Raw genomic sequence first — 16,910 nt, forward strand, 5'->3', positions numbered from 1 at the left:
GAACTATAGTGAAGTATAAACTTGATCTGGATAGCAGAGACCCACGTGATAATGATCGATACAATTGGTCCTGGAGATTAAAAGACATGGAAAGAGGCAGAGGGGGAGACCCCATAATGATGCGCCCCCATTATGCCAACAGTTCTAGTTTTCTTGGGACACTGAATGGAACTTGCTTTCGATGTAATGAATCACACTCTACAGGGATAGCTAATACAGGATGGGGAAATCTAACAGGGAGTTGTTATCTTCCTCCTCCTCGGGAGCCGTCCAATTGTAATCTCCCTGATGGGCGTTGGTACCTTTGTGCAAATGGGGAGGCACATAAGAGTTTACCTATCGATTGGTGGGGAGAATGCACAGAGGGAATAATAATCCCACCAACACTCCCTATCTTAGGAAAATTACAGGGAATATTCTGATCCCCATGGCACCACACGAGGACTAAAAGAACCTCTAACCCTCTTATAGAACGAGGCACCACATTCCACAGTGTGGTACGATGGCTTTTCCCAATGCTTGGAGTATCTGAATTGGAAAAAGCAATAGTCAATGTATCAGCGGTGGTCGAGACTTTAGCCAATACTACTGCTGACGCTCTAGGAAAATTACATGCCGAAATTGATTCCTTGGCAAAGATAACGATACAAAATCGCCTTGCATTAGATATGTTAACCGCAAAGGAAGGGGGTGTGTGCATACTTATAAATCAAAGCTGTTGTGCTTATTTAAATGAAAGACAGCAAGTAGAGACAGATATTGAAAAGATTTGGGAAATTTCTAAGGAGTTACATCTTATCACTATGGATGACACATCATGGGGATTTTCTGAGATATGGGAAAAACTAACTTCCTGGTTGCCAAATTTAACATGGCCAAAACAACTGTTTGTGACAGCAATAGTAATCATTTTTCTGCTCATAATCCTTTGTACAACAATTCGATGCAGCTTATGGTGTTTCCAAAGCACAGGAGATTCCTACAGCGAATGGAAAAAGAATCAGTTGCGACAAAAACTCGAGTCCAATAAATATTTTGAAAGAATGCTAGATAGGGAAACAGTGCATTAGAAGTACTAGAGTTGGATATAGTAAAAGAATTTACTATTTTCTAGAAAAGGGGGGACTGAAACGGGGAGCCAAAGGAACCTTAGTAGATATAGTAGATATATGGATGTAGATAGGAACTGTTTAATAATTATCTAGCTTATAATGAAGTTAAAGAAATTTCAATAGAGGTAGACATGGCCCAAGAGGATGAGAAGTGGTGCTTAACGTTTGCATTGTTGGCCCAAGAGGATGAGAAGTGATGCTTAATGTTTGCATTGTTGAGGCTGGCTGGGGCAGGAGATAGTCCCTGATAAGAAGCAGCAGTCGACCCCAAAAACCAGCCAAGACCAGCCTTGTGACTTTTTGGAACTAATTTTAATATGAAGCGGGGATAGGTCATGCCTATGTATAGGCGTATTGCGAAACTCCATGTATCTGTAACACTTGACTGTATAAATTTGAAGTGAACTGCCGAGTCAGGCGCGCACGACTTTGGTGGGACTACCCCCCGTGCTGCCCAGCGCTGAATAAACATACCTACTTTACAATCTCACTGATTGTGGAGTCTGTTTCCGCTCGTCAGTTTGGCGAGCCAAGCAGGAGACTCTCTGCTCGGCTGCGGGACCGACTGCAGAGCGGACGCCCCTCGGCGCGCCCCGAGCACTTTCCTCGGAGGAGCCTCCGCTGCCAGCCGCTCACCGTGGGAGCAGACAACGACCTCCTGAAGCCGCGGACCAAACGGTATGTTTTACAAAGGGGAGCCTGTAAAAGTACGGGCTGGGGCAGCTGGTAAATCGCGCAGAGACATCTGTCGTGCAGCGTAGTCCCCGTATGGGAGGAGGGTACCCTGTATGGTAACAAGGGGGGATTTGCTGACCGATAGAGCGGCCGCCAGCGATCTTGGGGGTAGATCGAGCAAATCCGGGGTGACCGCTGCATCCCAGTATCGGGAGCCAGGACGGACCTGTCGATGACTGGTATATAAGAGGCAGGAGAAGGGTAAGCGCACCCCCTCGCAATTGCGCTTGGTACATTTTTGCAGCTGCTGAAAGGTTGTCAACTGGAGCGATGATTGTATGATGATGAGAATGTTTGGAAATTTTATGTTAAAGATTTTGTGTATGTGGAAATGTTATGTTGAGATTTATATGTGTATATATGTTTGTTAGTGTGTAAATGTCTTTACGTATTAATGGGGGAATAGGGCGAAGGGAATCACTCCTTCGGTGGTTTGGGCTTGAACCTTGGGAATATTTAAACAACGGAGGGCATTGGATAAGAAGGGAAAACGGGCAGTGTTATTTAAAAGGAGCATATATGTAAGAGGCTGAATTGTTATCTCGAACCATTTGCCTCAAAGATTGTTAGGTATGAGGGACTGGGCTGTCATCAAGGAACTGTGAACTGCTCATCTTGAGCCCTTTGTCTCCAAGATGGCCGGTTTAAGCGGGACACTCCTCTGTCCATAAGGACAATTACCAGGCCATTGAGGCATCCAGGGGAGGAAACTGGGCTGGAGCTGATAAGATATTGGTTTCTGGTATCGATCACGAGAAGGTTGTGTGATGAATGAAACCTGCAGCGCATGACATCATCGAAATATGCCCTATAAAGAACCCCTAGAAACAAGTGGTGAGGGGGCCTTTTCTTCCTCACCAAAGAATTGAAGATTGAGGACCAACGGGACGCCGCTGGATCCGTGCTGGTAACCATCCTTGCAACTCCCACCACCGACTGCTGGCCTGAGGACCAACGGGACGCCGCTGGATCCGTGCTGGTGACCATCCTTACAACTCCCACCACCGACTGCTTGCCTGAGGGCCGACGGGACGCCGCTGGATCCATGGTGGTGACTATCCTTGCAACTCTATCCCGACTGCTTGCTTAATTTCTACCTTTTCTTCCATCCTATCCTATCGCTACCATTTTCCACTTTTGATACTTTTGATAATAAAAACTCTTTTGACTATATGGCATTTGACCTCGTTTGTGTCTTAATCTCGCTCTTGGGATCATATAGAAACCTTCCCCGACATTGGATCGGGACATTTAAATTTGCGTCACGGACAGGATCCCTTGAGACGAGAGTGCCGTACTGTTTCCCTGCTTTAATACGCGAGACCTCTCAGGAACGTAAGGGGGGGCAGGCTTGTGGTGTATGAAACTTTACGTGCTGCCTTCCTGAGACGACTGCTTCCCCGCTTTTTATAAGGTGTTTGAAACTTTACGTGCTACCTTCCTGAGCCGACTGCTTTCCCACTTTAATACGTGAGACCTCTCAGGAACGTAAGGGGGGCAGGCTTGTGGTGTTTGAAACTTTACGTGCTACCTTCCTGAGATGACTGCTTCCCCGCTTTGTATAAGATGGGTGATAGCAAAATTGCCCGTTTGGGGAAAGAAGCTTTGTTTGATTTTTTAGAAAAACATAAAGCGCGACCCTCTGTGCTTGAGATAGACTGGGCTCAGGGAAATTGGTATAATCTGCAGAGCGTTGTTGATCGGATGGTCGCTTTACAGAAAGATGCTAGAGTGCGGTCAGGGAAAGGAAAAGCAATTGTCTGTGCCGTTCTCGGTGCCAGTCTGGCCGCAGCAGTGGAGGATAGGGATTGCCACCTCACTGCAGAATCTCAAGTTATTGAATCCCTCCAAAATCTTGTTCAGTCCCTTATGGGACAAGTGGCGGGATTAAAAGCACAACTTGAAGCAGAAAAGAACCAAGTGAAACATTTGCAAATTGCTCTTAAGGAGCAGCTCCTTGCGGGTACTGTCCGTGAGGAAATTCCTCCAAGATCAGAAATTGGCTACCCCTTTAAGGACCTGCAGGCAGCAAAAGAGAGAGTGGAGAAGTTAGAGCTGCCTTCATTGCGACCTTTAGTCAAAACTGAATATACTTATGATGATGAGCAAGACCAGTTCCCCCAAGTTACAACTAAAGAGGTCCCCTATACTGCCACTGAGTCGGCAAAACTAAAAAAGGAATTTGGCCGAACCCCTAAGGAGTCAGAAATGGAGTATGTGTGGAGAGTATCATTGTCGGGGGGTGACCAGATTTTGTTAAGTGAAAAGGAGGCAGAAGGGTATTGGGGACCGGGAGTGTTTTTAACTACTGGGAATCACCGTTCCCCCTGGTCTTTAACCCAACGGGCAGCCTATTGGGCGGGAGGTTTGAACCCCTTGGAGAGGGGAGATCCCCTCGCGATTACGGGGACTATTGATCAATTAGTGGAGAGTGTGCAAAAGGCAGCTTGTCTGCAGATGATGTATGATCGAAAATTGGAGCCTAGGCAGGAGTCCCCAATGATGATGTTGGTGGATCCTGAGCAAATGACTCCCCTTATACGGGGACTCCCTGATTCTCTGAAACCAATTGGTATACAATTACAAGGAAAGATACAGGCGATGCCCCAGGGCGAGAGTGTTGGGGCTGCTTCAGGAGGATTCACGCCTGATCAGCACCGCCGCCCCCCAGATAAGAAAATTTGGACTTGGGGAGAAGTGGCCCAGGAATTAATTAATTACGGGCGCAAATATGGTCCTGTTAACCCTCCAGCCACCAAAACAGACTCCAGGGGCTTGAGGCGGACTGAAGTAAAAATAGTTCCGTGCCCTGGGAGTGATAAGAGAACACCCCTTGCTAAACCGCCGGGGGGGAGAGATATCCCGAACAAACGTAATATACTGTGGGCGCGGGGATACCAGAAGGGGATCCCGCGTAGCTTAATGGACGGGATGCCAACAGACAAATTGGAAAAATTGGTAACAGCGTGGCCTGATAAACCAGTAAACAGAAAAGTGGATTTTGAGAATACTACCCTGAGCACACCTTCCCTGATTGATTTATCAGAAACAAATGCCACCCAAGAGCCGGCGGGAAACTAGATCCTTCGCCTTCCAGTGGTGAGCGGGGGGGCGAAGGTTGGATGTATATTAGACAGCTCACTGAAAACGGCCAGGGTGATTTACTAATTACAGGCATTGTGGGACCAAGACAAGTCCCAGTCACCTTTTTGGTAGATACCGGAGCTCAGATTTCAGCTATTAAAACCAAAGATGCTGCTAATAGCGGAATTACACCCTCCAAACAGCGGCTTTTTGTGGCAGATGCATTCGGCATTGTTCAGCCACAGGCATTAGCAATGGTCAGCCTGCGTTTGCCAGGAGAAGATAGTGCCACTACAGTGACAATGGTTGTGGGGGAGTTTCCACTTAACCTTTTAGGACTTGATGTTTTAAAAGGAAAAACCTGGATTGATAACCAAAGCAGACAGTGGTCGTTTGGCTCTCCCACAATAGATATTCGGCTGTTAAAAGCCGCGCCGCTGCTTCCCCCTTCAAAGCTTACAAATGTTAAGCCCTACCCGATACCCTTGGGGGCCAGAGAGGGAATAACACCTGTGTTAGAGACTTAAAGGGACAGGGTATTGTGATTCCAACCCATTCTCCTTTTAACTCCCCGGTGTGGCCAGTGCGAAAACCTAACGGCAAGTGGAGATTAACTGTAGATTATCGCAGACTTAATGCAAATACCGGTCCATTGACAGCTGCGGTACCAAATATTGCTGAGCTTATAGCTACAATCCAAGAACGAGCCCACCCGATTATGGCAACAGTGGATGTTAAAGATATGTTTTTTACGGTCCCCCTGCAAACAGAGGATCAAGACCGCTTTGCATTTACTTGGGAGGGTCAGCAATTTACTTTTACCCGACTCCCACAAGGATACAAGCATTCCCCCACTCTAGCTCATCATGCGTTAGCGCAGGAGCTAGAAGTAATTCAGACAGAGGAAGGGGTCAGTGTTTATCAGTACATTGATGACATTCTTGTAGGTGGGGATGAAACAGAAAAGGTTCAGAAAACTCAAGATAACATAATTTCTCACTTGGAAAGCTTGGGGCTGAAAATTCCACCAGAGAAAATACAAACACCCTCAAGCGAAGTAAAGTTTTTAGGAATTTGGTGGAAGGGAGGGATGACATGTATCCCCCCTGACACCCTTTCCTCATTGGATCAGATTAAAATGCCAGAGTCAAAAAAGGATTTACAGCACGTACTAGGATTACTTGTGTTTTGGAGGAAACATATCCCTGATTTTTCAATTATTGCAAGACCCCTATATGACTTGTTGCGAAAAGGGGCTCAGTGGGAATGGACCAAGCCCCACGAAGAGGCATTGCAATTGCTAATTTTTGAAGCAACTTCCCATCAAGCCCTTGGTCCTATTCATCCCACAGACCCTGTCCATATTGAATGGGGATTTGCCAAAAGTGGGTTATCAATACATTTATGGCAAAAGGGCCCCAAAGGACCCACTCGACCTATTGGGTTCTATTCTCGCAGTTTTAAGGATGCAGAAAAAAGATATACTGCTTGGGAGAAAGGTTTGTTTGTAGTCAGTCTAGCCTTGAAAGAGGCTGAACGGACTATTCGACAGCAGTCTATAGTACTTAGAGGCCCGTTTAAAGTAACCAAGACTGTTTTAGCAGGAACTCCGCCCCCTGACGGGGTGGCTCAGAGAGCCTCTGTACGAAAATGGTATGCCCAGATAGAGCATTATTGTGACATTTTTACTGTGTCTGAGGGGGCAGCAAAGATGTTAACCATTCAAGAGGAAATACGTGAAACTGTTAATTGTTTGTGTAGTTTTGTCAGTGATTGCTTTGTTAATATTTACAAGATGTTTGTTATACCACCGCAGATGTTGTTTTGGTCAACTATTGTTGCCGCCTTTAATATCTGGGGAAACTCCTGTACCCCTCTTTTCGGCTTGGAGTGGCAAAATGAATTTGTGGCTCTAGGCCAGCAAGTGGCCAACACTTTTAATCTGACTAATTGTTGGGTATGTGGTGGGCCCTTAGGTTTGGAAAGCTGGCCATGGACTGCTGTCCCTATTTCCCCAAAATGGTTAGTGAGTAATTACAGTGAGGTCAAAAATGATTCTTACTGGGGTGAAGACATGCAGCCCTGGACAATACAATACCCAGTCCAAGGTGAATATTGTCTGAACCGAACACAGAAAGATGGTATTCCCGTGGGAAATAGCAAGTGCAACTGGACCTATCCTTATGACAACCATTGCCTCACTGACGGTTGTAGACCAATTGATTGTTCAAACCATAGGGCAGCTATATCACTGCCAGAGGGGGGCGACCAGGCATATTGTCGCCTTTTGAGTTCTAGTTCTCCAAGTTTTGTACCTCGCTGGTCTGGATGGGCCTGGGTGAATCAAACAGGACACAGGAAACAGTTTTCCCATTTTTGGTCTTCCACTAATCAGTCTAATGACCTTCTTAATGTTACCTGCTTCTGGCACCATGATTCTGGTGCCTGGAAATGCAGACTCACTGATAAAACATATTCTCGTCTCCCTGATGGGACTCAAATTTGGTGGTCAAGTGTTAATAAAGACTACTGTAAGGGACATTTGAGTATAGGTCCGGATGGGCTTCCTATCTGTTGGGGCACCACAGAGGAGGTGGGAAAAACTGTGGACAGGTTGTTGATGAACGGTCCATCTGATCATCCTCTGGGAGTAGGTAATTCAACATATTTCCAATCACCACGGACACCTACTGGTTTGTTTGAAAATGGTGCACGAGCCTTAAAGGGTCACTATTGGGTGTGTGGCCAACGGGCCTACGAACTGCTACCAGCAAATTGGACTGGAGTGTGTTATGTGGGGGTAGTTCACCCTTTGTTTTTCCTGCTCCCAGACGATGAAAGGAATGGACTGGGTGTTAAAGTATATGATGATCTCAATCGATATCGACGATCCATTGATACCTCTATAGCAGGTGGGAGTGGTCAAACCTGGGGCAAAGACAAGTGGACGCCTCAATGTATCATACAACATTATGGACCTGCCACCTGGAACCCCAATGAGTGGGTTAGCGGTGCTCGAGAACCTATCTATAACCTAAATCGCATCATCCGGTTACAAGCTGTCCTAGAGATCATTACTAACGAGACAGCCCGTGCCCTTGATCTATTGGCGGATCAAGGTACACAAATGCGAACAGCAATATTACAACATTACATGGTTCTCGATTACCTGCTAGCCGAGGAAGGAGGTGTTTGTGGTAAACTAAATGATTCTAACTGTTATTTAAAAATTGATGACAGCGGGAAAATTGTTAAACAAATTACTGCGGGAATACGAAAGCTGGCCCATGTTCCTGTCCAGACATGGAAAAGCTGGGACATTGATATGTTTTCCTGGCTCCCTGGAGGTCCATGGGTTAAACGAATCCTATTTTACTTGTTGTGTGGTTTTACCATGTTATTCTTTTTACCATGTGTCATTCCATGCTTTATACAATTGATTCAACGTGTTGTAACTAATATGCAATTTGTAACTACTATTTCGCCTGACGGTGTTAAACAAATTCGCGCTGTGCACCGAACCACACCGTCGGCAATACAGATTGTATAAAATGCTCTTTTCTGGCTTTTCTATATAGCTATCTTTTCTCAAAACCACCATGGGTCCTGAAACAATCTTTGAGCCACGGGGTGGTGTAAGAGGCTGAATTGTTATCTCGAACCATTTGCCTCAAAGATTGTTAGGTATGAGGGACTGGGCTGTCATCAAGGAACTGTGAACTGCTCATCTTGAGCCCTTTGTCTCCAAGATGGCCGGTTTAAGCGGGACACTCCTCTGTCCATAAGGACAATTACCAGGCCATTGAGGCATCCAGGGGAGGAAACTGGGCTGGAGCTGATAAGATATTGGTTTCTGGTATCGATCACGCGAAGGTTGTGTGATGAATGAAACCTGCAGCGCATGACATCATCGAAATATGCCCTATAAAGAACCCCTAGAAACAAGTGGTGAGGGGGCCTTTTCTTCCTCACCAAAGAATTGAAGATTGAGGACCAACGGGACGCCGCTGGATCCGTGCTGGTAACCATCCTTGCAACTCCCACCACCGACTGCTGGCCTGAGGACCAACGGGATGCCGCTGGATCCGTGCTGGTGACCATCCTTACAACTCCCACCACCGACTGCTTGCCTGAGGACCAACGGGACGCCGCTGGATCCGTGCTGGTGACCATCCTTGCAACTCCCACCACCGACTGCTTGCCTGAGGGCCGACGGGACGCCGCTGGATCCATGGTGGTGACTATCCTTGCAACTCTATCCCGACTGCTTGCTTAATTTCTACCTTTTCTTCCATCCTATCCTATCGCTACCATTTTCCACTTTTGATACTTTTGATAATAAAAACTCTTTTGACTATATGGCATTTGACCTCGTTTGTGTCTTAATCTCGCTCTTGGGATCATATAGAAACCTTCCCCAACATTGGATCGGGACAATATATGACTTCCGCAGGCTGGCAAGTAGCTTTGGATTGGGAACAACCTGCTGTAAACATATCTCAAAATCCCAGGGTTGGTGGACAAATAGGGGTGATTCCCTGCTTTGTATGTGGGCTTGCAACTGGACTATATAATAATTGGCATCCGGCTTGGGTTGTGTTGAAGTGTAAATCTTGTGGGAGAAGGTGGTACTGTACATCTAGCAGACGGAAACCAGACTGCCTTAAGTGTTTTCCTCAAATTCCACACTTTTATGATTGGGAAAGAGCTCACCAAGAATCCGAAATAGTGAGATTGGTGTGTGGAAGGGAAAATTTAATTCCAGAAATTTGGGACGTGTGGGAGGAAAATTGGGAAAAGACTATAAAGAAGTGTAAGAAACGATTTGCATGGAAGCTTATTGAAAGGAGAAGCCAGAATCAAGCTTAAGAATCATTAGGAGAAGTTATAAAATGGGAAACAATCAAGGAGGAGTATTGAGGAAGAGTCCTCTGGAAAGATATTGTTGGGACCGGAGGTACGGAAAGTAAAAAGAACCTTATTAAATATTGCAATCAATGGTGGCCGTTGTATAAGTTAGAAGGTGATGCTAGGTGGCCACTTAATGGGTCAATAGATTATAATACTCTGTTACAACTAATGCTGTTTTTAAGGAGAGAAGGAAAATGGGATGAGGTTTCGTATGCAGACATGTTTTTCACCCTCTGAAACCATCCAGAGTGGCAAAGGGACTGTGGAATGGTACCCCCACAGGACCCCATGGTGCTTGCACTTGAGCGAGAAAACAACAAGGAGCTTAGAGGTAAACTGAGGCGGTGTTGTTCGGCATGTAATATTGGACAAAGATGTACAAAGACAAATAAAATCCATCAGGCACCAGAACAAGATCTAACTGATTTGTTTAAGCCTCCCCCTCGACCACAGGAACAGGATGCAGACTCGGATAGAACTCCGACCCCCCCGAACAGCCCTGTATCTTCCCGTACTAGGAAGAAAACTACCTCAACAGCTTTACAAGCACCTCTCCGAGAGGCGGTAGGGCCGGATGGTGGGACGATGTTAATCAAAGTACCCTTTTCTACTGCTGACCTAGGGGAATGGAAAAAGGTTGCAAAAGATTATAGGAGTGATCCGGTAAGTGTAACTAAGCATTTCCAATTTATTGTAAAACAGCATAACCCTGATTGGAAGGATATACAGCTATTATTGGAATATATGACTGAGAGAAACAGCTGATTTTAAAAACAGCAGGGAACCTAGCTGAAGATCATTATAAGATTACAGGAGGAGACATTAAGGAATATTTCCCTCTCCAAGACCCAAAGTGGGATGTTAATAGATCTGCACATATGGAAAGATTGCAGGGGTATCAGGAGTGGATTACAAAAGGAATGGAGAGGGCAATCCCCAAAACTATAAATTGGTCAGCTCTATATGCAGTCAAACAGAGTCCTTCCGAGCCTCCATCCGAATTCCTGGATCGACTGAGGGATGTGATGTGCCGCAGCACACCGCTGGATCCTGGGTCAGAGGTAGGAGTACAACAATTGGTCTCCCTGTTTTTGGGTCAATCTATAGGGGATAGAAGGTGCAAACTTCAGAAATTACACCCTACAGAGGGTAGGAATTTAGAAATATTATTGGATGAAGCATGGAGAGTATTTAGTAACAGAGAGGAAGGATATAGGCAAGGGCAAAGGAAATTAATGGCTGTTATCCAGGAAGAAAGAGGAAGAGGGCCTAGACGAGACTTGCCCCGACTCAGCAAGGATCAATGTGCTTTGTGTAAGAAATTTGGTCATTGGAAAAAGGAATGCCCAAAGAACAAGAAGGAGGATCAGAGGGCTCAAACAGGAAGAACGGTAGCCCATGTGAAGGGAGATTGACGGGAACCTGGGGAATCTACCCTAGCGGATCCACTGGTTATAATTAAGCTAGGGAAAACACAACAAGAGGTAGAATTTTTGGTAGATACGGGGGCAACATACTCGGTTCTGAATCAAGCTTTGATGCCTCTGGGAGATGATTATGTCATGGTGAAAGGAGCGACTGGCCAAAGTGAAAAGGCATATTTTTGTAAACCTTTAGAATATAAATTAGGAAAACAGTGGGGCATTCATAAATTTTTATATATGCCCAACTCCCCAAAGGCACTTTTGGGAAGGGACTTGTTGGAACAATTGGGAGCAAAAATTGTATTCGAAAAGGGAGAAATTACTCTGGAGGTAAAAGATCAGCAATATATTCAAATGTTGAGCCTAACCTTAACCAGTCTCCCCCTAGAAGGAAGCATTAATGAGGACATCTTAAACCAAGTGTACCCAGGGGTATGGGCTACCGATGTACCTGGAAGAGCAAAAAGTGCTCCACCTGTTGAAGTTAGGATCAAGGAAGGCCAAAAGCTGGTAAGAATTAAACAATATCCCCTAAAGAAGGAAGACAGAGAAGGAATCTGGCCGGTGATAGAAAAATTTTAGCATTTGGGATTATTAAAAGAATGTGAGTCTGAATTCAATACCCCTATATTACCTGTTCAGAAGCCCGATGGGTCATATCGGGTGGTCCAAGACTTATGGGCGGTGAATAAGATAACTGAAGATCTTTACCCAGTAGTGGCAAACCCATATACCCTGTTGACCATATTAACACCTGAATTGACTTGGTTTACTGTTTTAGATTTGAAGGATGCTTTCTTTTGCCTCCCTCTCCATGAGACCAGCCAAAAATTATTTGCATTCGAATGGGAAAATCCCAAGAGTGGTCAAAAGACCCAGCTCACTTGGATGGTGTTGCCACAAGGATTTAAGAACAGTCGTACCATTTTCGGCAATCAGCTTGTGAAAGACTTAGAATCCTGGGAAACCCCGTCTGAGGAGGGAAAGCTGTTGCAGTATGTGGATGATATCCTGATCGCCACCAAGACAGAGAAAGATTGTATAATATGGACGGTGAGTCTGTTGAATTTCCTGGGACTTCAAGGGTACCGGCTATCCAAGAAGGCGGCACAGGTAATGCAACGCAAAGTGAATTATTTGGGCTATGAAATTAGTGCGGGACAAAGAACTTTGGGACAGGCCCGTAAAGAGGCAATATGCCAAACTCAGAAACCTCAGACAGTGAAAGAGTTACGGACTTTTCTGGGAATGACGGGGTGGTGCCGATTGTGGATCTATAATTATGGACTGCTTGTTAAACCACTGTATGCGCTGACAGCCACTGAGCAGAAACACCTTGAGTGGAACAAGGAGACCGAACGAGCCTTTGAGCTACTGAAAAAGGCTTTGATGTCAGCCCTGGCCTTAGGACTCCCAGATGTGAGTAAGCCATTTCTTCTTTACTCCCACGAGAAGCAGGGCATTGCCCTGGGAATATTAGCACAAAACCTGGGCCCATATCAACGGGCAGTTGCCTACTTCTCTAAGCAGTTAGACACGACTGCAAAAGGTTGGCCTGGATGCCTGCGGGCGGTTGCGGCTGTGATACTGAACATACAGGAAGCCCAAAATTTTACTCTGGGCCAGAAGATGACTGTTCTGGTGTCTCATACAGTATCAGCAGTACTGGAAGCAAAAGGTGGACATTGGCTCTCTCCACGAAGATTCCTGAGATATCAAGCTATATTAGTAGAGCAGGATGATGTGGAGATTGTAGTCACTAACATTGTCAACCCAGCTTCTTTTCTCAGCGGGAACACAGGAGAACCGGTACATCATGACTGTTTGGAAACCATTGAAGCAACATACGCAAGCCGCCCAGACCTGAAAGACAGCCCCATGGAAAGCGGGGAAACTTGGTTCACAGACGGAAGCAGTTACGTCCTAAATGGTAATCGACATGCGGGATACGCCATCACCACCAGCTCCCTGAGAAAGTGGCAATTATGCATATTAAGGCACACCAGAAAGTGAGCTCAGATTTGGAAAAAGGGAATGAGCTGGCAGACAGAGAGGCAAAACAAGTGGCCAAAACAAAGGTAAAAATAGAAGGGGCCTTAATTCCTGATAGGCAAATCTCCCTAGAAGGTAAGCCAGAATATACCAGGGAAGATCAGAAGCTTATTACAGATTTAGAAGGGTCATATAATGAAGAGGGGTGGGCTCATACCCCACACGGAAAGCTAATCATTCCCTCTTGCTTACTGTGGCATTTGATATGGGAGGAACATAGGAAAAGACATTGGGGGACAGGGGCTCTGTATAAACATTTGATAAGAGAAATTGTGGCTAGAAATTTATACACCACGGTGAGACAGGTGACTCAACAATGCGATCTTTGCCTCCAGACTAATCCTAAGAATACCCCCAAACTAGAAATGGGCCAGATTGGAAAAGGCAATGGGCCTGGACAACAATGGCAAATTCATTTTACAGAACTTCCAAGAAAAGGGGGGTATCGATATTTATTGGTATTAACTGATACCTTCTCAGGTTGGCCAGAAGCATTCCCAACAAGAACGGCTAAAGCTCGGGAGGTAACTAAAATACTGGTACAAGAGATAATACCACGTTTTGGGGTTCCAGCAACCATATCCTCTGACAGAGGACCACATTTTGTCTCAAAAATAGTACAACAATTTAGCCGCCATTTGGGTATAGATTGGCAGCTTCATACTCCATATCACCCCCAGTCGAGTGGTCAAGTGGAAAAAATGAACCACTTAATCAAACAGCAAATTGTAAAATTAGGACAAGAAGCAAATTTGACATGGCCTCAGTCTCTCCCTTTAGCCCTTCTGCGTATACAAACAAGACCAAGGGCGAAAGAAGGACTGAGCCCCTTTGAAATTCTGTATGGACAACCCTATGGGATACAGAGAGGGGTGTCTGTACAAGCGGGGGATGAAATTATGACTTCTTACATGGTAGTATTAGGTAAGCAACTTAATAAAATCAGAAAACGTGGTGGGGACTCGAGGGAGAGGTTTGGATGGGCCTGTACATAATGTACAACCAGGAGATTATGTGTATATAAAGTCTCTTACAGAAAAAACTCTGGAGCCGCAGTGGGAAGGACCATTTCAAGTATTACTTACCTTCTTCACTGCGATCAGGATCAAGGAACAGAGCGCCTGGATCCATCACACTAGGGTGAAGAAGGCACCCAAAGGACAATGGACTTCACAAGAAAAGGGACCTTTGAAGCTCAAATTTGTGAGACATTGATTGTCACGCTCCTAAGTTGGACCTTGCCCAAGGGGCAGGCTTGGGATCAAAATACTTACTTAAATATAACAGAGAGTATCTCGAAAGCACTAAATTTATCAGACTGTTGGGTATGCAATTCCCTTCCTCGGGGGGACATGGAACTCCCCTTTTTAGGAATCCTGACCACAAATTGGACATCTCTTACCTATGATGGGCCAGGCATAAGTGGATCGTGCCCTTATGGAAGGGGAAGTACCCAGCGGGGACCCAGCTTTGATCTAGAGGTATCTAACCCTGAGAAGATTTCAATTAAAGGCTGTTGTCTAGGTATTACTGATAAGGTTTGGGGAGATATGGACAATTGTAGCCTTGCAGAAAATCTGGGAACTTTTGATAAAGGAAAATTGAAACGTCTTGGGCTGAATTTAACTACCTGCTTCTATTATATCCGGAAATCAAAGAAGTACCAAGGGAAAGGAGACAGAGAAGGACCACATCCCGGTCCAAGATGCAACACAGGGCCTGGATACTGGTGGCTCTGTGGGGATGGTAGGGCCAGAAAGAGTTTACCCCAGAACTGGAAGGGACACTGTGTTCAAGGGTACCTCACACCTCAGACCAGTATATTCAAGGGAGTTTCCCCTCCCCAAGGATTTTTGAGAACACCTTGGCTCTGTGTAAAACGGACTGAAAATCCATTAATTATTCAAGGTACTGGGTATCATAGTTTTGTCCGATGGTTAATCCCCTCTTTAGGGGTAAGCGATTTGGAGAAAGCCATCGTGAATATTGTAGAAAATGCTACAACTGATGTGATTCGAGGACTGCAATTGGAAGTACAATCCCTAAGTAAAGTAGTACTCCAAAATAGAATGGGATTGGACACGCTTTTAGCAAAAGAAGGGGGCTTATGTGTAGCTATAAACCAAACTTGCTGTACCTATATCAATCAAAACAAACGAATTGAAACAGATCTTGAAGAAATATGGGAAAAGACTAAAATACTACGTGAAGCTGCCCAAGATGACACTTCTTGGGGCTTGACAGACATATTAGAAAAATTACCTTCATGGTTGCCAAATTAAACATGGTTAAAACAACTGTTTGTGACGGCAATAGTAATTATCTATTTGCTTATAATCCTTTGTGTAACAATTCAATGCAGCTTATGGTGTTTCCGAAACACAGGAGATTCTTACAGTGAATGGAAAAAGAATCAGTTACGACGAAAACTCGAGACCAACAAATACTTTGAGAAGATGCTAGATAGGGAAACAATGTATTAGAAGTACTAGGATTAGATATAGTAAAAGAATTTACTATTTTCTAGAAAAGGGGGGACTGAGAGAAGGGGAGTCAAAAGAATCTCAGTAGATATAGGGGATGAAAGATGATGTTTGACACTTACATTGTTGAAATTAGCTGAGGCAGAGACAGTTCCTGATAAGAAGCAGGAGCTGGCCCCAAGAAACAGCCAAGGCTGGCCTTACGGCTTGGCTGAATACCAAGAAACCACTGAGCCTGCGCAAGAAAAGAGATTACTAGCGGTGATGAAGAGGAGTCGTCTATCTTCATCTCTGCGACCACCAGACGACTACCATAAAGAGGCTCTGTGCAAGCACAGTTGATAGGAGACTATGGAAATGACCTCCGGAACTCATTTTAATATGAAGCGGGGACAGGCTATGCAGATGTATAGGCGTATTGCAAAACCTGATGTATATGTAACACTTGATTGTATAAATTTAAGGCAAACTGCCCTTAAGACACGCACGACTTTGGTGGGACTAACCCCCGTGCTGCCCAGCGCTGAATGAACATACCTACTTTCCAATCTCACTGATTTTGGAGTCTGTTTCTGCACGTCAGTTTCTCTGAAAAATCTATTTGCCAATAATCTCCTGGTTCCATTCCTGATTTCAGTATTCACATTTGGACCTTTTTCTTTACAACTGGATTATTTTTCAAACATATATCACATTTTGCAGTTGTCATTTTAGCTATTTCTAGCATTTTTACTGATACTACTTGTCTCCTTAGGAGAGTTACTAATGCTTCTGCTCCCTAATGACATTCCTTATGTTTTGCCTGTATTATTTCTCTCATGACAAGTGGTGGGATTACTACTTGACCTTTTGATGTCACCCACCATCCTTCCAGATTTTTCCTTGCATTTAATAACCTCCCCAATTTCTCATCTTCCTCTGAATATTTAGGTTTTTCCTTTGGTAATGCAATAGTTTTTGTAGGAATTAATGCCATTTGTAAGACATTCCTTTTGGCTGCTTCCCTAGCTGATTTATCTGCTCATCTGTTCCCTATGATCTCTTTTGTATCTCCTGATTGATGTGCTTTACAGTGCATGATTGCTACCTCAGTTGGCTTCTGGACTGCT

The 16,910-nt window shown here is 44.9% G+C and overlaps 1 protein-coding gene across 1 annotated transcript; it reads left to right on the top strand.

Annotated features, from left to right (window-relative positions):
* The first annotated feature begins 3,413 nt into the window (after positions 1-3,413).
* Positions 3,414-4,928, top strand: LOC121232852. Its single transcript, XM_041121322.1, has one exon. It carries the CDS (start codon positions 3,414-3,416, stop codon positions 4,926-4,928), a length of 1,515 nt encoding a protein of 504 aa, XP_040977256.1.
* The last annotated feature ends 11,982 nt before the right edge of the window (positions 4,929-16,910 follow it).

Source organism: Aquila chrysaetos (assembly GCF_900496995.4).
Source record: "Aquila chrysaetos chrysaetos chromosome W unlocalized genomic scaffold, bAquChr1.4 W_unloc_1, whole genome shotgun sequence".
NCBI classification, from domain to species: Eukaryota; Metazoa; Chordata; class Aves; order Accipitriformes; family Accipitridae; genus Aquila; species Aquila chrysaetos.

Bases quoted from the DNA above. Each gene is read 5' to 3' on its own strand.
- LOC121232852 (XM_041121322.1), top strand. From the start codon at position 3,414: ATGGGTGATAGCAAAATTGCCCGTTTGGGGAAAGAAGCTTTGTTTGAT.